This window comes from Amblyomma americanum, chromosome 4 (assembly GCF_052857255.1).
Source record: "Amblyomma americanum isolate KBUSLIRL-KWMA chromosome 4, ASM5285725v1, whole genome shotgun sequence".
Lineage (NCBI taxonomy): Eukaryota > Metazoa > Arthropoda > Arachnida > Ixodida > Ixodidae > Amblyomma > Amblyomma americanum.
This window is the reverse complement of record NC_135500.1, coordinates 89,636,645-89,659,852: the sequence shown is the minus strand read 5'-3', so window position 1 is coordinate 89,659,852 and position 23,208 is coordinate 89,636,645. Positions and strand designations below refer to the sequence as shown.

The 23,208-nt window shown below is 47.2% G+C and overlaps 1 protein-coding gene across 1 annotated transcript; it reads right to left on the bottom strand.

Annotated features, from left to right (window-relative positions):
• Positions 1-12,819: 12,819 nt before the first annotated feature.
• Positions 12,820-17,430, bottom strand: LOC144129651 (uncharacterized). The gene is made up of 4 exons (XM_077663762.1): positions 17,194-17,430; positions 16,443-16,628; positions 13,377-13,553; positions 12,820-12,861 (listed from the first exon to the last, which is right to left on the bottom strand). Exons 1-4 carry the CDS (start codon positions 17,416-17,418, stop codon positions 12,820-12,822), a joined length of 630 nt encoding a protein of 209 aa, XP_077519888.1. The 5' UTR covers positions 17,419-17,430.
• Positions 17,431-23,208: the final 5,778 nt, after the last annotated feature.

The window sequence follows — 23,208 nt, the reverse complement described above, 5'->3', positions numbered from 1 at the left end:
GTAGCGCTTCAGAATACAGCTAATAGGTGCTAACAAGTGGGCTTGTTAACTTAGATTGAATAGCAAGCATTTTAGCTGTTACCGTTGGGCTTCTTAATTACTGAGAGGGTTGCAGTCCACCGTAATTAATATCCATATCAATTTTTAGAACTTCAAAAACGCATATACTCTCTGTGCTGTGGAGCAATAAATCTTGGCTATTCTGACGATTTGCGTTGTGGAAATAAGGGGGGGGGGGGGCAGCCTTCCGTATCAGCACTCCCACTTCGCTCGCTAACCGCAAAGTGGTTCGTGCTCGAGGGAACAAAGGGAGGGATGACAAAGCGTGAACACTCATATGCTCTTTATTGCAATTGCATTTACCACACAGAACAGGCCAGGCAGCTACAGAACATCACAGAGGCATTCCTTAGATTTAGAAGGGTACGAAAGAAGGGCTTCCGACCTACCGGCTGGTGCCGGGGCGCAACTTCGGAGGTATTGGTGGCGAATGTTTGTGTGCGCCGGCAATGGCGGCCGCGTTTTCCCGTGCGCACCGCATTCTTGGGGTGAAGCCATCCCTGAGCATTTGCTGGCGAAGGTGCCGAGAGCTCGCGCTTGCTGAGCTCACTTCGTTGCATGGAACCAGAAGTCCAGCGGCAAGGCACAGCAGATATCCGTGTCCGACCGCAGAAGGTTACGAGAGCGTAGGTTATACAACTGCTCGTGACGCTCGCCTGATCCCGAAGAAGCTCTCTCCGGCTCACGACCGCTCTCGAGTGGAGCGCGCGCTTTTCTTCTTACGGCCTTCGCATTGGAGTCTGTTTCCGCCTCCCGCCGTACCCCGGTGGGGTCACCACTGCCCCGCCGCTCCGCTGCTGCGACCGCTGTTCACGCGGAAGGAGAATGCGCGCTCGGTTCCAGTTCAGCCCGCGTCAGTTTTAACTGTCATGCCTTTATATTTTACCTCTTGCACTTTACGCAAAGACCGCGTAGTCAGCCCCTTTGCCATGGTAGAAATCTGAAAACACGGATTAACGTTTGCGCGCTCTCTATTTTAGCCCGACTGTGTATGGTCGAACGTATGCTTCGAGCACTGACGTCAACACGTTCTGCCCTTATACATTGCTTGCAGTGACGTCATAGATAGGAACATGTGATGCTGTTCCGCCATGTTGGTGCTGTCACAGCGGCCGTGGTGCAGTTCATGCAATTCGCGCGCACGGTGTACTTTCGACGGTGTCGCGATGGTTATCTGCGCTGTTGTTGGATGCTCCAACCTCACTTGTTGGGCGATATCAACAAACACAAACTTTTTTTCGTCTCCCAAAGATCATCCAGCATCAAGGTGACATTACGAAAGCTTCATGCGCGAATCGACGGGAGGTGTGGATGGCTCGGATAACACGCGCCGATCTCAAAAACGAAAGGCCGGGCATTCATGCTTGCGGCGTCCACTTCGTAAAAGGTAAGTCCGTCGCATATGCACAGTGTTTATTTAGGTGCATGACGTATAAGCATAGCGGAAACTCTCATTTTAAACAAGTTTCTCTTGCATTTTGTAGGCAGACCATCAAAACTGTGGGAGGAGACGGACCCGGACTGGGCCCCTCCGCTTTTGCTCGGCTATAGCGCAGAACAGGGTGATTCCGGACGCCACCCTCGCGCGGCAAGACGACGGACCCAGAAACGTGCGGCTCGAGCGGAGCGTCAGGCCACATTCTCACAGACGGCCTTCTCTACGGCGCGGCGACGACGGAGCCGAAAACCGCGGCAGCAACGGAGCGGAGCGGTGTTCTGATCGAAATAGGCGCCGAACAGCGGCAAACCAGTTAGGGCGGGTGCTCGCTCCTCCCACGTTTCTCCCGCGTGGAAAAAAATGGTGCTGGTGGAGTCCGAAGGAGATGCCGAAGGTGCAGTGCGCGTTACTCTGCTTGACAATTATCGCAGAACAAACATGCGATCGCGCTAGCGGTGGCAAAAGTTAGAAATCAGGTGAATAACTTTGCGCAATTCCACATTTTTATAGCGAAACACCACGCGTACAGCACCAAAACATATTTATACGAATATAGCAAGCTACTATTAAGGCGCTGCGTGCACTGCAGTGACATTATTCTGGCCAATGTGAACGAAATCGAACATATGTAGGGGGTAATGAACTCTGTTATCAATACAGGAATGGTTTGTCAGGGCTTGCTAGATTGTTCTTTATACTAACGTTCGAGAATTAGGCTATCCAAACAGTTTGAGAACGCTTTACCAGTATAGGCTAATTGAAACAATGAGGCCCTAAAAGCTAGCAACAAGTAAACGGGGTTTCAAAGCAGCTTTCATCGCAGGAAGCGGCTAAAAGCCATCAGCTCGACGGGTTGGTGGCGGCCTTCGACACAGCGCTCGTGTTTGTTCCGTCCTCATGTTCTTGCGCGCTGTTTTACCATGAATAGTAGTAACCAACTTGCTCAGCTTTCCGTACTTCTTCTTCCAGTGTTATTCCTATGATACGCTTTTTTATTACTCCGTTGTTTTTCATCTCGCGTTTCTTCATCCTCTTTCCTGTCTTTGCATTGTTTTTATTTGAGTTTGTTTTTCTGCTCTTTATCTCATCTGCCCCGTCACCTCTATCCTCCTTTTTGTTTTCTTCACCTGAATGGTCGTTCATTTCATCAGCCACCCTCTGTCTTCGGTTTAAACCTGGTAACCGGCTTTCCGTTACCGTCCCGAACTCCCTCTGTTCGCCATAGTCCACGGGCCGTGTTTTTTTTTAGTTTTTGTCTGAGTTCAGGTTCGTTCTTCGGGCTCCACAACAGGTGCCCCACCGTCCGAGGCGGCAATACAGACGAGATCAGGCAACACTTGACTCAAGGAAGGCAAACTGAATCTTTATACAGGAATTCACATATTTGCAACAGAATAAACGGCGAGTGATTACGTGGAACTGGCTGAGGGAAAATCTTCCCTCCTTGGCATCGCCGAAGATGCAAGGGATCGAAATCTAGCTCAGAACAATTTTCCAGGCTCCGGAGCCCGGTTTTGAAACCTAGGAACCTGTCCCACATTTGGCACCACACAATCACAACACACTAACACATGATTTGTATACAAACTGCATGACATGTGTTGCAGGTTCCGCAAGGTTCAAACCCCTCTCCCTAAAATACTCAGCACGATAAGAACATCAAAATTGCTTTTAAAAAATGGCATTCGGGGAACGGGCCCTCGAAATGATTGGCCCACTAGGTTTACGTGCCACGCCCCATACTTCTGCAGTATTACTCAATCTCTCTCCCTTACCAAGTAAAAATAAAAACGCGAAAATACATCAAAGACACTCCTACGTGTCGCCCGCTTCCTGAGAACCCGTGAACTGGCGGCTCCCAGCATTACGGCAATCATCGATCTCAACCGAGCCGCTACAGCCGCAAGTAACAAACTACTCGTCTTCGTGCCGACTGTTGACAGGCGTCCCCCCAAAATGTGGAAAGCGGCGCCAGCCTGTCGTTGCTGTCTCTGAACGTGCGTCAGCATCCCTTTTGTATGTACACCTACGTTTCGTTAACCCGGCCCACTTCTCGAGAGCCGTTGGTATGCCCCGTCCTCGGGCTTCGGCGCCGCCGCGGCTCAGCCGCGGCGTCTGCTGGACGCGCCCGCACCTGACCGTACGCTACACTTATTTGTTCTCAGCATCGCGCGAGCGTCCAGACCCGTCTCGCCCGGCGGCGTATTTACGTTTGCTAGCCGCTGCAGACAAGACCAATGTTGCCCGTGCCCGTTCCCGACAAGTGCAATGTTGCCAAAACAGACGCTGCAGCCAAGTTCAGTGTTGCCCACGCCCGTTCCCGACAAGTGCAATGTTGCCAAAACCGCTGCCGCGTATTTCCGTTTGCTGGCCGTTCCGTTTGCTAGCCGTTCCCCCGCGTCTGCCCAAGTTATATTGTAGTAACGCTAGCCTGCGTCTGCACAAGTTGTATTGTAGTACCGCTAGCCTGCGTCTGCACAAGTTCCCCGCGTCTGCACAAGTTGTATTGTAATAACGCTAGCCTGGCCTGCATTTGTGCGAATAGGTGTCACCGGCAGTGTTATATTGTAGTAACGCTAGCCTGCGTCTGCACAAGTTCCCCGCGTCTGCACAAGTTGTATTGTAGTAACGCTAGCCTGGCCTATACATTTGTGTGAATAGGTGAGTGTCACCGCCAGTGTGTGAAATTCCTGGCCTTTCACAAACCGTCAAACGTTCATATCTATCTTATACCTCTCATGAAAGCTGCGCGCGGTTACGGGTGACGTCGTCGCATGATTGTTTAGGCGAAACTGAAAAAAAGGAGCTGAGGTGACAATTGTGTCAGGTAACTTAGAACAGTGCACGGGGCTGTAAGATCATTGCCTTTAGACACTGTTGCAAACAGTTTCATGATGGCATATACTTGCTGTCGGCATACCCTTGCTGTCTTATCTTCACATTGGACACAGGAATGGAAAAATCCCACTAAGCGCAACCTCCCATACCTAAACTGTTCAGAGTGCAAACAGTAGTCATTATTATTATTGCATCCACTGCTCTGTGTCTAATCTGAGCTCGATGTGGCATCCACATGTTTTCTGCAATCTGTGATCTGGTAGGTCCTAAACATAGGTGATAATGCTGCTTGGTTTATGTGCTTGCTCCTTTTCTCCAATGCATAATGACTCTTTTGGTGTTGTTTAAAGTGAGCCGCCCTTTGGTGGTTGCTTATATAGTGTCCTCAGAATAAAAAAGAAAAAGGTGGCTACTTCTCTGAACATCAATATTTATTTTTTATTTAACAGGTACTTGCACCACCCCATAGGACATTACAGCAAGCTGTTCCACTCTAAGATAAGTAAAAAACAGAAGAATAGAAAACATCACCCTTTAAGGAAAGCTCTTTCACCTTCAAATGCTTCAATATGTAATTAAGTTGGTTGATTTCGTGGTGGAAATCAAGCAGCACTGTTGTGAATTTTTTCAATTTACTTATAAGTGGCCATGTCTCCAAGCCTCAACAAACACATCCATATTCAAGTATTGATCACAAATGACTATCAGCTGTATTCTGAAATCACTTTGCAAATGACCGAATCTCTACTGTAATAAACCCAGAACTGATGGCTGCCTTGTTCCCAATGTAATTCAGTTGCTTATTCCAAGGCCCGAGATAAAAAGCACACCCCCAATCAGATGGGTTTCCGTCCTACCCTCGAGTTCATCAACTTACACCGGTCGTATGGCCAAAGAGCAATCACCGAAATCTGTCGATTTACTTCGTGACCACTCGAGTGGCATCATTCAAATGGTCACTTGAACTTCAACATGACATATGCAAGACCCTTGGCCTCATTCCTCAGTCCCTCCGCCTCAACAGGCCCGTTTCCACAAGTTTCGGCTACAGCATTGTCGCCAAGGCTGAACGATTTCTACTACAGGCAAGAATTTTGGATTGCAAACAAACTATTAGTAAACGAGAAAACAAAGCTTTCTTTGCACGGTGCCGGCTAGAGTGCCAGTACTCGGCAGTATTCCTAAGTGTGCAGCTACACGCCAATTTTCAGGCCAAATTATCTGCAGCCAGAGCAGAACAGTCCCACGAAGACAAACTCTACAGGCTCACACATCAGGATAGGCCTGCACACAGCAACGTCACTTTGTCACTTTGTCAACGTCACTTTGTGCGTCTTGACAACTGTGATATGATGGTCTCTTTTGATGTCAAGCCACTCTTCGTGAGTGTTCCAACTGACTTAGCAGTCGAGGTTTGCGGGGCGGCCCTAGAATCTGATGCTACTTCGCCTGGCAGGTCGCCAATCGATGTGCCAGATCTCGGGCGACTCCTGCGTTTCTGCCTGAGTAACACATATTTTACTTTCGACCAGCTGTTTTACAAACAGGTTCACGGCACAGCCATGGGTGCTTCAGTTTCTGTTACCGCTGCAAGCCTAACAATGGAATGGCTTGAAAGCCACGCACTAAATTCATTCAGCCCACAGCCAAAGATTTTTGTGTGGTACGTTGATGACTGCTTTGCTATTATTAAGAAGGATGTTTTATTTGATTTCACAGCGCATCTTAACAGCACCGAAAGAGCTGTCCAGTTCACAGTCGAAAAAGAAGAGAATGGAGAGCTTCCGTTTTTGGATGTCTTAGTGAAACGAAGCCAATCCATGCTCTCATCCAAAGTGTACAGGGAGAGCACTCATAGTGGCTGCTATCTTCACTTTCACTCCTTTCACCCAGCCTCTCACAAGAGATCAGTAGTTGCCTCGCTATTTCTTCAAGCAAACCGCATCTGCACAGAGCCAGAGGACGTGAAGGCCGACCGTCAAGGTGTTCGCAAGGACTTCTCCGAATGTGGCTACCTGTTGCCTTTCGTCAACGCTGTGGAACGCAAACTGTTGCAACCCCCACGATCCGACAGTGGCTCAGCCGCCAAAAAACGTGGACCAGTGGCATATGTGCCCGGGTTCAATGAAGCCTTGGCACGCATCTTGCGATCTTATGACGCTGAGGTGTCGCACGTGGCGGCGAAAAAGTTGCTCGTCAATGTAAAAAGACTGCCTGCCGAAAGAAAAATTTCCGGGCGTAGTGTACACTATACCGTGCAGAGACTGTAACTATGTGTATGTAGGTGAAAGTGGAAACTTCGTTAAAAGGTTGAGACAACACTTGCATGCTGTTGCAGACAAGAAAGCCTCGTCAAATGCACTAGACTCCTTAGCCATTCAAACAACCGAACACACTCTTAATCGCACTGACGGGGCACTTCCTAGTGCATGAGCCCACTGCCTAGGGCACATTTTCAAGCTTAAATAGACAGCATTTCACGTCTGCACCTTTTTGTGAACAAGGCTCCCGTGTGAGAGCCGAAACGTCATTTAGGAGTTCATTTTATTTTGCCGCTGTTCTGCCTTCTCGATGTACAGCCCCGACCAAACAGGTTTCCGTCCAACCCTCGACTTCATGCAGGAAGCATATACTGTCGAGAAAGCCCAAGAGGGAGCCTAAATTCAAACGTAAACATGTGTTAGTTCATGCTGTAGGTCATCCTGCTAGGACTGCAGCCACTGTGAAAAAACGTGAAGCTGCTTTCATGCATGTTGCACAAAGCATTATCTAACATTATCTCTAATCCCAAGTTTCACTGTACTCCGGAAATGCAGAAAGATGACCTCGAGAAACTGCCAGAAAGCACATGTTAGGTCCAACAGGTTTGCAGCATAAGAATCCAGTTATCTAAAAGCTTCCTGCTACATTTTATTCCATTGCAAAGAAAGTAAATTCGAACACTCTGTGAACTGCAGCAAATAGCCTGCTAAATATACCTGTTAAATGAAACAGGTGCAATCAGACTCCACAGCCTTGGCAAAAGAAAAATAGGAAATTGGAAGGGGGTAGGTAATGCAGGCAGCACTGCAGCAAAAACCCTCTTGCAACCGAACAGTAAACATGAACGTTCATCGTGAGAGGCACTGAATGGAACTGTAAAGTGAGAGTGCGATTGATTTGTGTCTTAAGTCTGTGTACACAATGCTGTATCAAAAGTATCGTTACAATAGGATGCGTATATTCTCAAAGACTGAATAGGAAATTCCTGTTGACAGTGTCAGCATGGAGCCTCTTGTTTTGTTTTGAGTTTCAGATTGATAACTGTTTTGGGGCAAGGAGAATGTTGGGGAATGGAAGATGCTCTTGGAATGCACATTCACAATGTAGCTCAAAGTGTTTAAGGGAAACACTCAAGGTGAAGTGCATTTCAATTAGGCAGTAATTACTCATGAGTTTCTACTTGATCACATTTATACGGTTGCAGAGCAAAGCTAGACAGCTTTTTCATAAACTTTGCAACTGAAGGAAAATTCTTCTTAGTCTGGGGTAGAACCAGGGACCACAGCCTGCCTGGGCAGTCACTCTACTTTTAAGCTAACCAGGATGCCTAGCTGATGTCATGGTGCACGAGGCCATATTGACCAACAACCTGAAGCAAGAACGGTGTTAGTCTCGCTCTGAGCTGTTCATCAATTAGCTCTCTTTACCTAAATGGTTTGAAGGTTCAGACACCATGAGACACAGTACTGGAAATAGTTCAGGATAGCCCTTGGCCTTTTGCTTGTAACAGCCTATGCAGAAGTTCTCGAGGCAGCAAGGTCACACTACGTTAAGTGTATGTCTTCGGTCTTCTTTATATGCTTTAAATTAATCCGGAGCCCTCCACTAAGGTGACCCTTGTAGCCGGCAGGTTGTTTTAGGATGTTAAACCCTACAATTTACAAATTTTCCTCGCACGGTACGCTGGAGCCGTAGATGGGGAAGAGAGAAAGTCAAAAAGAGAGGCAATCCATTGATATTTACGCTGCTCAGAAGGCATGCCGGAGGTGGTGAGCGAAGGTGCAGCGGATTCGAGGGTAGAGAGGCTGGCAAGCTCGGCCAGTAGCGGGGAGCGGGACAAGGCAAGATATACGACACGTATGGTATATTCTTGTAGACGGAGATCCCATCGCGCAAGGCGACCGCAGGGATCTTTTAGCGAAGAAAGCCAACATAGGGCATGATGGTTGGTGACCACATCAAAAGGACGGCCATTATGATAGAGTCGAAACTTGCCAAGAGCCCAGACAATGGCTAAGCACTCTTTTTTCTACCACGGAGTAGTTGGATTCGGCTTTTGTGAGGGTGCGGCAGGAGTCAGCAACCACATATTCCTCGAATCCAGACTTGCGTTGGGCGAGCACAGTCCCGAGGCCAATGCCACTGGCGTCCGTGTGTACTTCGGTTGGGTCTTGCAGGTCGAAGTGACGCAAGGTGGGTGGTGTCTTGAGGAGACTGCGCGTCGTCGCAGGCAGGCAACCAACTCGAAAAACCTATGTTGCTGCTGATAAGCTGAGTTAAAGGGGCAACAATGGCCGTAAAGTTGTGAATAAAACGTCGAAAATAGGAACAGAGGCCTAGGAAGCTGCACAGTTCCTTAATGCAAGTAGGTGTTGGAAACGCAGTCACAGCACGAAGTTTGCTTGTGTCAGGGCGGACGCCTCCTTCTGACACAACGTGGCCTAAAATTTTCAATTCACAAGCAGCAAATCGACACTTTTTTAATTTCAGCTGAAGGCTGGCGTTCTTGAGGCAGGTTAAGATGTGCTTCAGTCGGGACAGATGAGTTGCAAAGTCGGGCGAAAAGATCACGATGTCGTCGAGATAACAGAGGGCACGGCTTCCATTTCAGGCAGTGCAGAATGGTGTTCATCATGCACTCGAAAGTAGTTGGAGCATTACAGAGGCCAAAAGGCAAGACGTTAAATTCATACAGGCCATCAGGGGTCACAAGTGCGGTTTTAGGGTGATCGTCAGATACCAGGGGACCTACCAGTACCCATAGCGTAAATCGAGAGAAGCGAAATGCTCTACTCCTTGGAGGAAATCCAGAGCATCATCAGTGCGGGGATGAGGGTAAACATCCTTTCGCGTGATCTTATTCAGGTGGCGGTAATCAATGCAGAAGCGAGTAGAGCCGTCTTTCTTCTTCACGAGTACCACGGGTGAGGCCCAGGGACTGTGTGAGGCTTGAATCACGCCGCTCTGAAGCATGGTGTCACCTTGTTCTTGAATAACATGCCACTCACTGGCGGAGACACGATATGGGCACTGACACAGAGGGGCGCGGTCACCGGTGGCGATGTGGTGGGCGACAGTCGACGTGCGGGTTAAAGCGGTCTGGTGTAAATCGGAGGAGGAACGAAAGTGATGAAGCAGCGCGAGAAGTTGGGTGTGTTGAGGTGCAGGGAGAGAGGCGTTGATGGCGGGAAGGAAAACGTCTGGATGCAAAGTGTCGAGGGCAGGAACCAGCGGGCTGATGGCATCTACGTCGAGGGACGGCGAATCATCAGTCTCCTCGTGATAGAGAATGAAATCAATGATTTAAACAGTTCCGAAACACTCACTGCAACGCTCAGTGGAAGCATATGTAAATGGATTCGTCACGAACAACGCGCTAAGGCCAGATGTCAGGGTGAGGATGACGTAAGGTATGGGCACGTACTTGCGGCAAAAAAAGAGGTGCGATGGCGTAAAAAAGTATGTTGCCATCGCAAACAAGGTCAGAAGTGATGGGCACTAGAACTGAAGAGCAGGCAGGCAATTCAGTGTCTTCAGCAACGACGGCTTTGGCAGGAGCAGCAGCAGGGGCATTGGGCGGCGAAGAGCCGCTGAGTGCGAAGAACTTGAGTTCAGCTCGAGCACCATCGATGACTGCATTATGGCGCATCAGGAAGACCCAACCGAAGATGATTTAATGAGCACAGGTAGACAGAATGATGAATTCAATCACGTAGATGATCTCCTGAATAATGACGCGAGCCGCGCACGTCGCTAACGGTGCAATAGCCTGCACTCTTGCGGTGCCTAGCGAAAATCTAGAAAGTGGGGTCGTCACTTTTTGCAAGGAGCAGTAAAAGATGGCCGCCATGGCAGAAGCAGCAGCGTCGGTGTCGACAAGCGCCAGAACAGAAACACCCTCTGCAGAAACGGCGATCAGATTTGCGGGAGATAATTGAGGCCTTGGACATTTCGCTGGTGGCGCAGTTCTTGCCTCAGGAACTGCAGTATTTAACTTTCCTCTTGCAAAAGATCCAGGCACCAATGCATGGGAGAAAGGGAACGGCGACGAGGAGAAGGTGAGCGCTCGGTAGAGACGGTAGTGTGATCAGGTGAACGAGGGCAACTCTGTGGCGGCTCGGCTGGTGGTGAATATTCACTGGGAGGAGGCCAGTAACCGGGAACCTGGGAGATTGGTACACGACGACAAAGCTGGGCCACATGACCGGGCAATCTGTAAGAGCAACAAATAGGCCGGTTGTAACTGGTACGCCAAGGATTGCCGAATTGTCGAAGCGGTCGGAAAAAAGGCGTCAGAGCGTGAGGGGGCTTGAGACATAGATGCTTGAGGTGGAGCATAGGTTGGGCAGTAGTTAGGTGGCCCCGGCCGTGCGACGACGGCAGCAGCGTAAGTCAGGGGTGCAGTGACAGGTGCGGGCGGCTAGCTGGCGCAGGCGGAGGGACCAGTGGAAGGGCCTCAGCCACTTTTTCACTGATGACAGTGCGAAGGTCGGGTACCAGGTACGGAGATTGCACGGAGTGGGATGGCAGAAGCGATAGTTGACGTGCAACTTCCTCATGCACGAAATCTTTGATGTGTGCCAATAGTTGCGAGTGGTCGGGTGCAGCTGACAGGCCGGCAAGCGACTCGACAAGCGCTGTGTGCTGGCGAGTGATTAGCCTCTGCTTGCGCAGCTTGTCGTAGCTCTGGCGGAGACTGACAACTTCGGCAATGGTGCAAAGATTTCGCGACAGCAGCATCTGAAAGGCATCAACCTCAGACATCTGGGCGTTGATGCGCAGGCACAGGTTTACCACATCTTCAGTGTAGCTTGTGAACGTCTCACTCGAGTGCTGAGTGCGCTCGAGCAAGCGGTGTTCAGCGCACAGCTTGCGCACAGCAGGACGTCCTAACACTTCGGTGAGGTTCGCCTTGAAAGCAGCCCACGTAGAGAAGTCTGCTTCATGGCTTGAAAACCACAGGCTGGCAACGCCGGTCAAATAAAAGATGACGGCGCTAAACTTGGTAGTATCGTCCCACTTGTTAGATGTGCTCACCTGCTCGTATGTGAGCCAGTCTTCAGCATCATGATCATCAGTACCGCTGAAGAGGGTGGGGTCCCGCTGCCGGAGGGAGCTGGAGCAGAGGACTGAGGAGTCCACCTGCACGGCTTGGTGGTTGGCGTCATTAGGCATAGTGGGGGTCGGTTGTGTGCGGCTGCAAAGGCCCAGGGCGGTATGAGGATGCTAAACCAAACCTCCATCTAATGTAACGGGGGCTTAGGTCAGCGCTCAGGCTGCGGCAAAACCACGGCGGCGACAGTCTCTGGTCTGTCCAGGTCAGTACGCTCTCGCTCTGAGCAATGGCAGTGCGGCTAGAATAATGCCCTTTTTCTTCTTCTTTCGTTACGAGTACAGCGCTTGTAAAATGTTCAGTCAGGAAAAAACATGCTCTTTTGAGCACACTGGCAAATTCTGATGTCCCCATTTGGTGCTGGTCAAGGTAGGAAATTGTTGATTCTGCCACACCCACAAAGAGTTATTGAAGCCATCTTGGTTCACTTAGCTTCTTGACAGGCTAAGGATTACTGGTGATGTGTGTCCATCCTAGTGGCACTTGGCACTAGGCACATTGTCTCAGACATTGCAGCTCAGTGCGTGCTTCCGTTTTAGGCTCCTTACTGCCCCTGATTGTGGTGGCCGTCCAGCGGGAACACGTCCTGAGCCCCTTGCCAGACATGGTCGGCGCCTTGCCAGGCTTGTGGGTTGCACCTTTATCTTCTGGCCTCGCCGCCTGTCTGGTTTTGTTGCGGCCTTTACGGTTAGCATAACTCCATATGCGCCACTGCTTGTATTCACGCTACCGAGCTGTGCATTCACGGTATCAAGTAAAGCGGCGTATGACAAGTTTCCCTCAGCGAGTCTGTGTAGACGTCGCAGGTGTTGCTCCAGGGTCCTGTATTTTTCTTCGAGATCCTGCAAAAGGTTAATGAAGTCTGATTTTAATACGTCACCAGTTATGGCAGCTGGAACACTAAGTGGCTAGGAGTGTAATTATTAGACCTTGCTGAAGGCTAACTATTTTCGTCATGCAATAAGGTATCTTGCATCATGGTTGTGCTGTTTTGCCTACAAGATTTTTTTTCACTTTTGATGGAAGTAAATAGAATGAAAGGTTCTGCTGTACCTCTGGCTTTAAACATGGCTCAGGACTGGTCTCATCCGACGTATCCATTGGTTGATCACAGAAGCTGGGGCCTTGGTGGTGTTCTGGGTCTTGCAGACTGGCAGAAGAAGACACAGAAGTGCCTGCAGGTGCATCACTTTGTAGACCTCCCGTCATGGGCATAAAAAACTCCAGTGGTGGGCATCTCTCACCCAGTGCCAGCTGACCCAGCTGGACACAGTCAGGAGGTGTTAGCTGTGGGCTGTTAGGAAAGGACCCTCCAAAGGCCCTCTGTACAAGTGCCTGGTGTTTGCAGAAGGCCCCTTGACTCCCTGCCCAGCAGCTACAGACCCCAATGTCGGCATGTACTTCATACATCCCAGTCCCAGCTGAGTTTGGGACGCTGTAACCTTCGTCATGGTTTTGCACGATAGATTCGGTAGCCATGTCTGGGATCTTGTCTAAGAGACGGTCTATGCTGTTTCGTTGTGCCGATTCTCTGTTGTGCGCATGGCGAAGAATTCTTGTCTGAAAATACTTCTCCCATGCTGTTGTGATATATTCCACCAAGGTTACTGCGTTGTATGCTTTTGTTCTGCACAGGACAATGTCCTTCAGAATTCTAATCGATACCTCGCTGTAGTTGTTTGTGTTCTGTCCTCTTGTAACAATGCCTGCCCGGTACATAGCCACCCATTCCTCCTCGGTCTTCAAAAGCGAGTCGACTCTTTGCACGTAGTCTTGGTGAGGCAGTGAGCGAAGAGCTGCTTTTGCTTCTTCAAGTTCTTCCTTGGTCTTTGAATACAGGACCTGTGACATAAATGAGAACAATAGGAGTGTATTAACCATGCTTAATGAACGTAGTGATGCACAATCGTTTTTTTTTTGGCCTCACTCATGCATGAGGAGGTACTTTGTCACAGAAAAAGGTTTTTTAAAAAAAGGAAGAGCTAAACTCAAATTCTGCACTTCTTTCTGAAGCCTTTTTTATTAGGAGCTCGTAATTCAGTTCCAGATCAGTCATTATGATTTCGTTTCTGATTGAGTATTTCCAGGTGCTTTCGTTGTTTTGTAAAGGTTTACACACGCACGTGCACACACACGCGCGCATGCACGCACACACACACACACACTGCTTGGAGTGCCCACACTGGCACATTGTTGTTTTAGGGAAAACTGCACAACAAAAAAACAGAATGCATTATAATGAACAGGTGATATCATGTCCAAAGCTGTTAACACAAGCCATGCATTTTATGAGCAAATAAGGTAGTAGAAAAAAAAGTGAGCCAGTGCAGTAAAAGGAAAGTGAAAGAAGTACTGTCTTAATATTAACCTGTAGCATAACTAAACCTGTTTCTGAGCAAACACCCGTTAAAAGGGTGGGTAATTGAGCTTGTTGCATACTTTATGGTGGCTCCAACACATTTCATAGAGCGAGGACAAAGAAAAGAGCAAATATTCAGGGGGTGCTTTGTTGACCTAAAGTGCGGTGAGGGCTTTAGCACGGTGTTGCTGCTTGTGTCACTGATGTGTTGCTAAAATGTTAAGTACACAATTGTTTGTGAATCCTAAATGCTGGAGACACTGGAGGATGTTTGGGAGGCATCCGTCTGATTAGATGCCTTTCCGCAAACACTCTCCAGCATCCTTACGGTGGACAAAAATTACAGTGGGACTAAAAAGAGAATGAAAAAATAAAATAACCCTGCCCATTCCACTAGGTATAACGGGCTGCCTTATGCAAGACAAAAATTATTGTTGGACTATAAAAAGAATAAAAATAAATTGTCCCTGCCCATGCCACTACGTATAACAGGCTTGCCTTACAGTAGACATATATTAGTGTGGGCAAAGAAAAAGAAAGAAAAATAAAGTTGCCCAGCCCGCGCCTTACAGCAGACAAGGAGAACTACATATGCATTGGCAGGAAGTAGTGTAGTCGTTAGCACGCTTGGCTGCGGAGCGGAAGGTTGCTGGTTCGAATTCCGCTGTGCACAAGGATTTTTTTCTTATCCAGTTGACGTCATTTTATTGACAGCTATAGTGTGGCAGATTTTGCGGACGGACGGACAACGGTGAGCCATTAAAGGCTTTCGCCTTAATAGACAGATGTGGGCGAAGGTGCTGAAGCAGCACCTTTGTCCACGCCTGTCTGTGCATTCCTTTCTTTGTCCTTATTCTACCCATTCTGCCGTAACCATCCTGAAGAGGAAATCTCATGGTAAGTGCAGCACACATCAGCTACAGTTTGGTAGCACTTCAAACATTGCTAGCAAGATCGTTTGTAAATACATCGGAGGCCTGAAATGGACACCCAAGGCCACACACACACTTGTTGAACTTGTGCAGTTGTAAGCTGCACAGTGCTTTCTTCCCACTAGATATGCTTCAATCCGTGTGAAGAGGGTAGTAGGAATGTTTGCTATTCAGAGTTTTTGCAATACCTATTAAGTGTTGAGCTTCTAAATTGGAAGCCTTTCTAGAAGCCAGAGAAATGCAGTCTACCGAAAAAAGAATGCTGAGATGAATTCTATGAGTTGTGTTTCACACAATAAGCCTGACCTAACTCCATGTTGCTTTTAGTGGGGAAAAAAAACCACTTGTTTTGTAGATTTCATGATAATCATCAATCTGACTATGCCCACCTTCAGGACAAACGCCTCTCCCATGGCCCCTTATCCCTGCAGACTTAGTATCATTCACCCACCTGGCTTTATGCCGCCGCCGGGTACGCTTGCCTTCTCTTGGAATCCAGTCCATTACACTTAACGACCATCGGCTATTTTGACCTCACATTACATGCCGTGCCCATGTCCATCACTTTTTGATTTTAACTAAGATGTTGTTAACCTGTGTTGACATGTTATATATATTGGTCGCAGCCGAATACAGCGGGGTGCTGTATACATAAAAATGTCTAATGCATTGTTTGAAAGAGGAAAACACGCAAGCAAAAATCGGGTATCTATAGTCCTTTAAGGTGTCCGCTGACCCTGGGAGCCAGTTATATGCCTTTTTTGTCCCGAAATTGAATGGAGTGCTTAGACTGCGAATAAGGCAACACTGGGAACTAGACTGCTTGCTTTGTGCAAACATATCCTGGAGTCCGTGAAGTGTGCCGGGAATGGGATCGAACTGAACATTGGAAGCAGAAGAAGGCAGAGTGTTCATGTGAGCATATAGGCACCAGAACAGGTCTGTAAGACGCCCAAGTGGGCAGGCGCTTGTGAAACGTCAAATTGGGCCTACCACTCCAGACCTTTCAGCTGCTAACGCCAATCAGCTTTCATTGATTAATGCATTAGGCTGGTGAGCAGAGGTATAATAATACTCTTCCGTTAGTGCAAGCAGTGCATTCTGGCTCAGACTGGACAGAACCCAGTGTCTACATCACTCTGCATTTAGTATTTAACAATCATTAAATATTACATCAATTTCCTACCAAATAAATATTAATCTTATAGGCTCAGATGTGGTGTGGGAAAAATGAAAACCTGGACAATTTGGTAAACGTTCATATTGTTTGAGCACCATGCCAAAACATAAGACCTTGATCTTGTTTAGTTTTTTCTGTGTAATGTGTACCACGCAAGCAGTATGATAGCTTAGATGTAGTGCTTCCATCATTTAAATTTTTTCACACAGCATTTGGTTTATTTTTTGTGTAGTACTCAGCGAGCAGTAAGTTGGCAATACCTTTTGGAAGGCTGCCATGAAGCGGCGTCGGTCATCTTTGTCCACCTTATGGTGTGAAGAGGTGATCCACCTCCACTCTGCCTGCAGGATATGAAAATGGCACAACAGCTGTTGTGCCGAGGGCCAGACGTCACGCAGGGCGTCCTTCTCAGGCCGAGAAGAATCTGACATGAATGCAGCAGGTGCCTGCAACAGCAGTTGACATACGCCAAAAAGATAAGCATTCTTTGCTGCATTAAGGGAAAGTGCATGTGTACTGTGTTTGCTGAGGGCGTTTAGACAGTTATTTTTATCTGTTAATGCAGTGAATGAAAGCTATGAAGTAACCTTTAAAACATTACCATGCTTTTGTACTCATGGGTAGTAAAGGCTTAACCACATGTCAAGCAGTATTACCCATATGTGAAGTTTACCTTTGCAAAAGTAAGGCGGGCAGTGCGTGTACGTGCTTTACCATGGTGAGACCTTCTTTCCCCGATACTGGCTTCACAGGGAAAACTGACTTTAAGAAACGAAATTTGTTGAAAACAAAGGAAGTCGTTTTTATTTAAGAGTATGGTTTCTAAACATCTTGAAGCAAGCATGCCACTTTCAACAACAGTGCACAAGCACCTCACTTCCAACAACAGTATGTAAGATGCTAATGACGTCATTTGATTTTCCTTGAAAAATAAGCAACATAATCTACAACTGTCACCCGTTAAATACTGTCGCTATTTTCCAGCTCCTGCATTAGTTCAGAAACCCTTACCTCTCTGTTTCCAAAGCATGTTGGGTAGCAATGCTTCAGCAGCTGGAAAGCCAAACTGTAGCCCTCCCTGCTCTGTGAGCTGTGTATTAGCACAGCTATTGGCACTGCACCAGCTTTTGTGGCTGTCAACAACACTGTGACTGTGCTCCTTGTAGTGTCGCAGGAAGCCGTCGAGTCAACAAAGATGAGTTCTTGAGCTGACTCCAGGCTCTGGGCACGCCGCATAATGGGTGTGACCACGAGTGCTGCCCAGCAGTCATCTACCTTACTGCTGGTGTAGATATCTGTGCCTGTGCAACAGAACATGCAGAATGGTCATTCAGGAGACACAAATGAAGTAACACAGATACCGAGATTTCCAGAGGAAGAATTGACATGGCGCTTGTTCTATTACCACTAATGAACATTGCGGCATTTTGCAGTGAACATATTTGCTGCCTCCTTTCTGTAGTAACTATATTTTAACACTCTGTCATATGCTAGGTATGATTGAAAGTTTAGGCAGATGTGCGTCACAAATGGGAGTCACATTTGCGAGCTATTCAGTATTGATGGCAGGAGAAAGTCAAAAAGTGTGAAACAATGTTTTCAACTTTCGCTTGGAAAGGCATCTCTCTTGGTTGTTTCAGAAATGATGTTGGTTCACAGTTTTGCCTAGGAGCCATGGCTGCTACCATATTGCTCATGACTGATGGAACACATGTAGTATGTGAAAAATTATGGCCAAACTAAGCCACAGATTAGTTAAAACATTTGGTGAGAGCCCTGATTTTTGTCGTCTTCGCCTCCTCTTATTTCTCCCTCCTTCTTTGTCTTGGGTTAGCTTGCAGGTTTCTACTACTACTACTAGTACAACTACTACTACTACTACTACTACTAGCCGCCACAGTAACTCGGTGGTTACGGTGCTTGGCTGCTCACCTGAAAGGCGTAGGTTCAATCCCGGCTGCAGCGGTTGCATTTCATTGAAGGCAAAATGCTTAAGACCCATGTACTATACGATGTCATTGCACGTAAAGTGAACCCCAGGTGATTGAAATTATCCGAAGTCCTCTACTACTGCACCCCTCATAGCCTAAATTGGTTTAGGAATGTTAAACCCCATAAACCAAACTGCTACTGCTACTTGACTACAACTACAACAGTCAAACCCGGATATATCAAACTTGACGGGGCTCACGAAAAGTTTGATATGTTGGTAATTCGATGTCTAAAAAATGGCAAGATATGAGCTTATCTGTAACCTAAAAACAAGAATACATTGCACTCACTGTAGCAGTGGGCTTCTTGCAACAAAGCGTCGTCCATCAGTGTACTGGTAGCACAGCACTCGCTAGGCATTCCTAGATGTAATGTGCTTTTCACTGGAGCCGCAGCACATGGTGCTTTGGAGGTAGCCACTGCCTAATATAAGAAGTATAATCCTGCCACCAGTACACTATAAATATTCTAATCACAGTGCATATTAAGGTACAGTTAGTTTCCACAATGCCTTCGGCAGTGAAGCGAGCGCAGCATGCCAGCCGAGAGTTGCTGCTAAACTCCGCAGCAGCGACCTACTGGGCTGCAGAGCAGCTGCACTATTAAGTTCATGCTTCGTCCTGTATAGAAAGTTCCTGTCACTGCATGTGGCGCGCTTACTTCTCTGTACGAGCAGCAGCAAGGACACCAATTTGGCATGCTGCATAGGTTTCAAACATATTACAGTGAAATTTTAGGAATGATATTGCATACCTTGGGCTGCATATTGTGGCATCTTTTCCTGCAGCTTGACCAGTGGACTCCCGCATGGTCCATACTTGTCGGTCCGCCAATGGTCGTGCATGTAGTACACGGCCCTTTTAGTAGGATTCACAAAACCACTTGCTAGAAGTTGTGGCCCATCTGGCTGCACAGCGAGGAGACTCTCATGGTGGTTTATAGCCTGAGAGGGTGTCATTCCCGCATCAAAGTAGAAAATAAATGTGGCCTTTGTTTCGGGGCTGGTGTGAAGCATTTTGAGTGAATCAGCTGACTCGGTACTATGATTGTGGCTTGATGTCAACCGAATTACAGCAGGCAGAGGGACTGCCCTGCAGAGGAACTGGTCATTCTTCTTTGTATTCCGATTCAGTTTTTTTATTTTGATATGCAGTTTTGCAGGGCAGCCAGTGCTTCTCTGAGAAGAAGTCTTGTTCCTGTGGTGGTGCTGACAGCACCATACCTTATGGAAGACCATCCTGCAAAAAACAGAACTGCCTTAGGGATTTCACAGCTCAAATCACAATAATTACAAATTTGGCATATTGTATGTACAGTCGCGAGTAAAAAGATTAGCCATATGAGGGAACACCGGAGCGCCGGAATGACAACGCGTGGCGCTGCGGGGGATGAGCAGGCTGATAACAAGAGTGCCGGACCGTTCCCACTCTACAGTATTAGAGGGGTTTAACGGACTGTCACGGCCCAGCAAAATTTATTTTTGTCTCGCCCTTTTTTTTTTTTTACCTAATGCAGCCTTGCTCCCAAAGGCAACTGGTGAAGAATATAATATTTGTTCTTTTTTCTTGTGTGGCAGTTACTTTTGCGAGCAGCCTCAGCCGCACTGCGCTTCGTAACTGCTTGAGCAGCTCTGCATCCAGGAGCCACCATGGCCTCCCAAGGGAGATTTGAATATAATTGAAAATATAATCAGGTTTAATGAAAAAGCGACTTGCTAAAAGGCAGCTGCACAAGTCATCACCACATATCCTTTGGGCGGCAGTTCGAGAGGAATGGAGCAGGCTCCAGCCTCTTCCTGACCTTGCAAGCAGCCTGCTTGACTCCTTCCCTGAGCGCCTTCAAAGCGTTGTGAGGGTCGGTGGGACCTATGCACGCCATTAGTGCAACGACGCATTTGCTCTCGCATCACGACAGCGAGCTGGCTCTCCTCCTTACTTCTTTTCCTGAATTGATGGCTTAGTGCTCCTGTTAATATTGTTACTACAGTTTCCTAACAAAGTGTCTTGTGTGTATTAGTTGCACCGGGAAAATAAACTCTATCTCTTTTTCGAGCTTGTGTAATACTGGCTAAAAGCAGCACTATCATCTATTGTTCCCGCGAGTTCCTTTTGACACACCATCACGGACATAAAAAAAAACAGTAATAAAAAGAAGCCATCTTTGCTCATGATAGCCGAGCCAAAATAAATGCAGCGTGCACAGTCACGTAGGGTCAACACTTCGATGTTCGGGCAATGGCACACTTGATAAAGCTTACTTCCTGCCCCCCCCCCCCCCCCTCAGGTACATAAACATGCAAGGCGGTAGAAAGAGAGCGAAGTGGTTAGAGATAGAACAGCAGTTGAAGGACGAAGAAGTAGGTGTGTACACGCTATGCGAGACACATCTCAGGGATCTAGAAGATCCAACGCTTATTGACGGCTACGCCTGGGAAGGGAGGAACAGAACAACTACGGAGAGGAAGAGTATAGGTATGCTTATGCAGCAAGGAAAAAATTGGCAAAGAATAAAGTCAACTTGCAAAGAACATGTCTGCGTATCGCGTACAATTGCCGGTAAAAGGACATGGCTAGGAGTAGTTTATTTAGGGACAGGGGATAAATGCAGGCAAGAGAACACGGATCTAGTTAAGTGTCTCAATGACGATATAAAGCAGTTTGGAGAAGGCGCCGATATTATTCTGTTGGGGGACATGAATGGCCGCATCGAGGATCTGGATGGATACACAGATTGTAACGGGAAGTTGATGCTAGACTTCTGTGAGCGACACAACCTAGTTATTGTAAATAGAGAAACTAAGTGTGAGGGACAAATCAAGTGGGAATCCCATAACAGGCAAACAACCATTGACTACTGCTTAATCTCGCAGGGAATGTATAGCAAGCTCGCAATGATGGAAATAGACGAAGAGGGGAAGTACAGCCTCGGTAGTGATCATAAGCGTATAAGTCTACAGTTTGGAACCCTGCTCAAAAGAGAAATCAAGGGGAGTCAAAAAGAGTACGCAAAATTAAATGACAAACAAATAGTGCAAATAGCGGCCTGCATAGGGGAAGCAAAAAAGACACATCCCATGGAAAAGTGGGATTATATTAAGTTAAAACTACTCATTAGTATAAAAATAAAACAAGTTAAAGGAGTAAACCGCTGGAGAGGAAAGAGGAAGCCACGAAGTTGGTGGAATAAGGAAATTAGGGAGGCCATCGAACAACGACGGTTGGCATCACGGGAACACAGAGAAGCAGAGAGGGCGCAGTTATCTGAAGAGGAAATAGGCCGAAAATGGGAATCTTATCGACAAAAGAAACAGCAAGTGCAGGTCCTCGTCCAGGCTAAAATAAAGCAGTCCTCTGATCGCTGGCTGGCTGAAGTTCGCGATGCAACTAAAGGGGGGCCAAAAAAATTCTGGAACCATATAGGCTGGCTGGGCAAAGCGAATCACAGAAAGCAGGAACAGATTCACGATGCCGAGGGAAAATGTTTAGAGGGAGATGATGCTGTGAACTACATGTCATCAGTTATAGCTGGTTCATTTAAGAAAGACGATAGAGTAATCACCCCAAATGAGGGAGCAACACTGGACAGCACAATAGAAAACAGCGAGGAACTGACGAGTCTTAACTGGAAAAAGACGGAAACAAATATTCCAAGATGTACGTCCGCAGGGATCGACGAAATTCCAATCAAGCTAATTAATGAACTTGGCCCAAGAGGCAAGGAAACGCTGCTAAAGTATTGGAGGCAGTCATAACAAATAGGCAAATTCCGCACAGCTGAAAACAGACTAAAATAATTCGATTTATAAAGGGAATGGCAATAAGACGAACATAAAATCCTTCCGACTAATTACGATAACATCAGTTACATACAGGCTGGCGATGTAGGCGGTGAAAATAAATATGCAGTCATGGGTAGAAAGTAATAAAATACTCAGAGAACTTCAGAACGGGTTCAGAAGTGGTAGGCGCTTAGATGACTGCCTGTTCGTGCTTACCCAGCGCATAGAAATACCTAAGGCGGAAAACAGACCTCTGTATTTAGCCTTCCTGGAGATAAGCGGTTCATACGACAACGTGAACAGGGAACTCCTGTGGAACATAATAAAAGGTGAAGGTGTCGGTCATGAGGTAATTAATTTTCTGCAGGAAAATGTTGAAATAACTTGAGAAGGAATTAAGAGTACAATAAGTGTCCAGGTACACAAAGGATTAAGGCAAGGTTGTCCTCTATCACCGCTGCTGTTCATGCTTTATTTGATCAGTTTGGAAAGAAGGCTACAAGGAAGCAATCTAGGTTATGATCTGTCATACACATTAGGCGGAAAGGTTGTTGAGCAGCGACTACCAGGTTTAATGTGTGCAGATGGTATTGTACTGTTAGCAGATAGCCAGGAAGATTTGCAAACTGTGGTGAATTGCTGTGGAGACGAAGGAGACAATCTAGGTTACAGTTTTAGCGCAACTAAATCAGGTGTGATGGTTTTCAACAGTACAACTGATCAGGAGCTTACAATACAAGGCCATGAAATACCCTGAGTGGCCGAATACAAATATCTTGGAGTATGGGCAAATAAAGGACATATGTACATGGAAAAGCACGAACAGTCTCTCATAGCAAAAGGGGGAAGAGATGCCGGAATAACGAAACATAGGGCATTGTGGGAGTACAACAGGTATGAAGTCCTCAGAGGTATTTGGAAAGGAATAATGGTGCCGGGGCTTACTTTCGGGAATGCAGTTCTATGCTTAAGGGCTGAAGTTCAGTCGCGATTAGAACTAAATCAGAGAACTATTGGAAGATCAGCACTAGGTGCCCACAGGAAAACCACAAACGAGGCAGTACAGGGGGATATGGGCTAGGCAACGTTTGAAGCACGGGAAGCTCAGAGTAAAGTACTATACAAAGAACGCCTGAGCAAATTGGACGATAACAGGTGGGCAGCTAAGGTATTTAAATACCTGTACAGAAAGAGCGTTGACACACAGTGTCGGAAACGAACTAGAAAGCTGGCCAGTAAGATTGCCAGAGATGAGG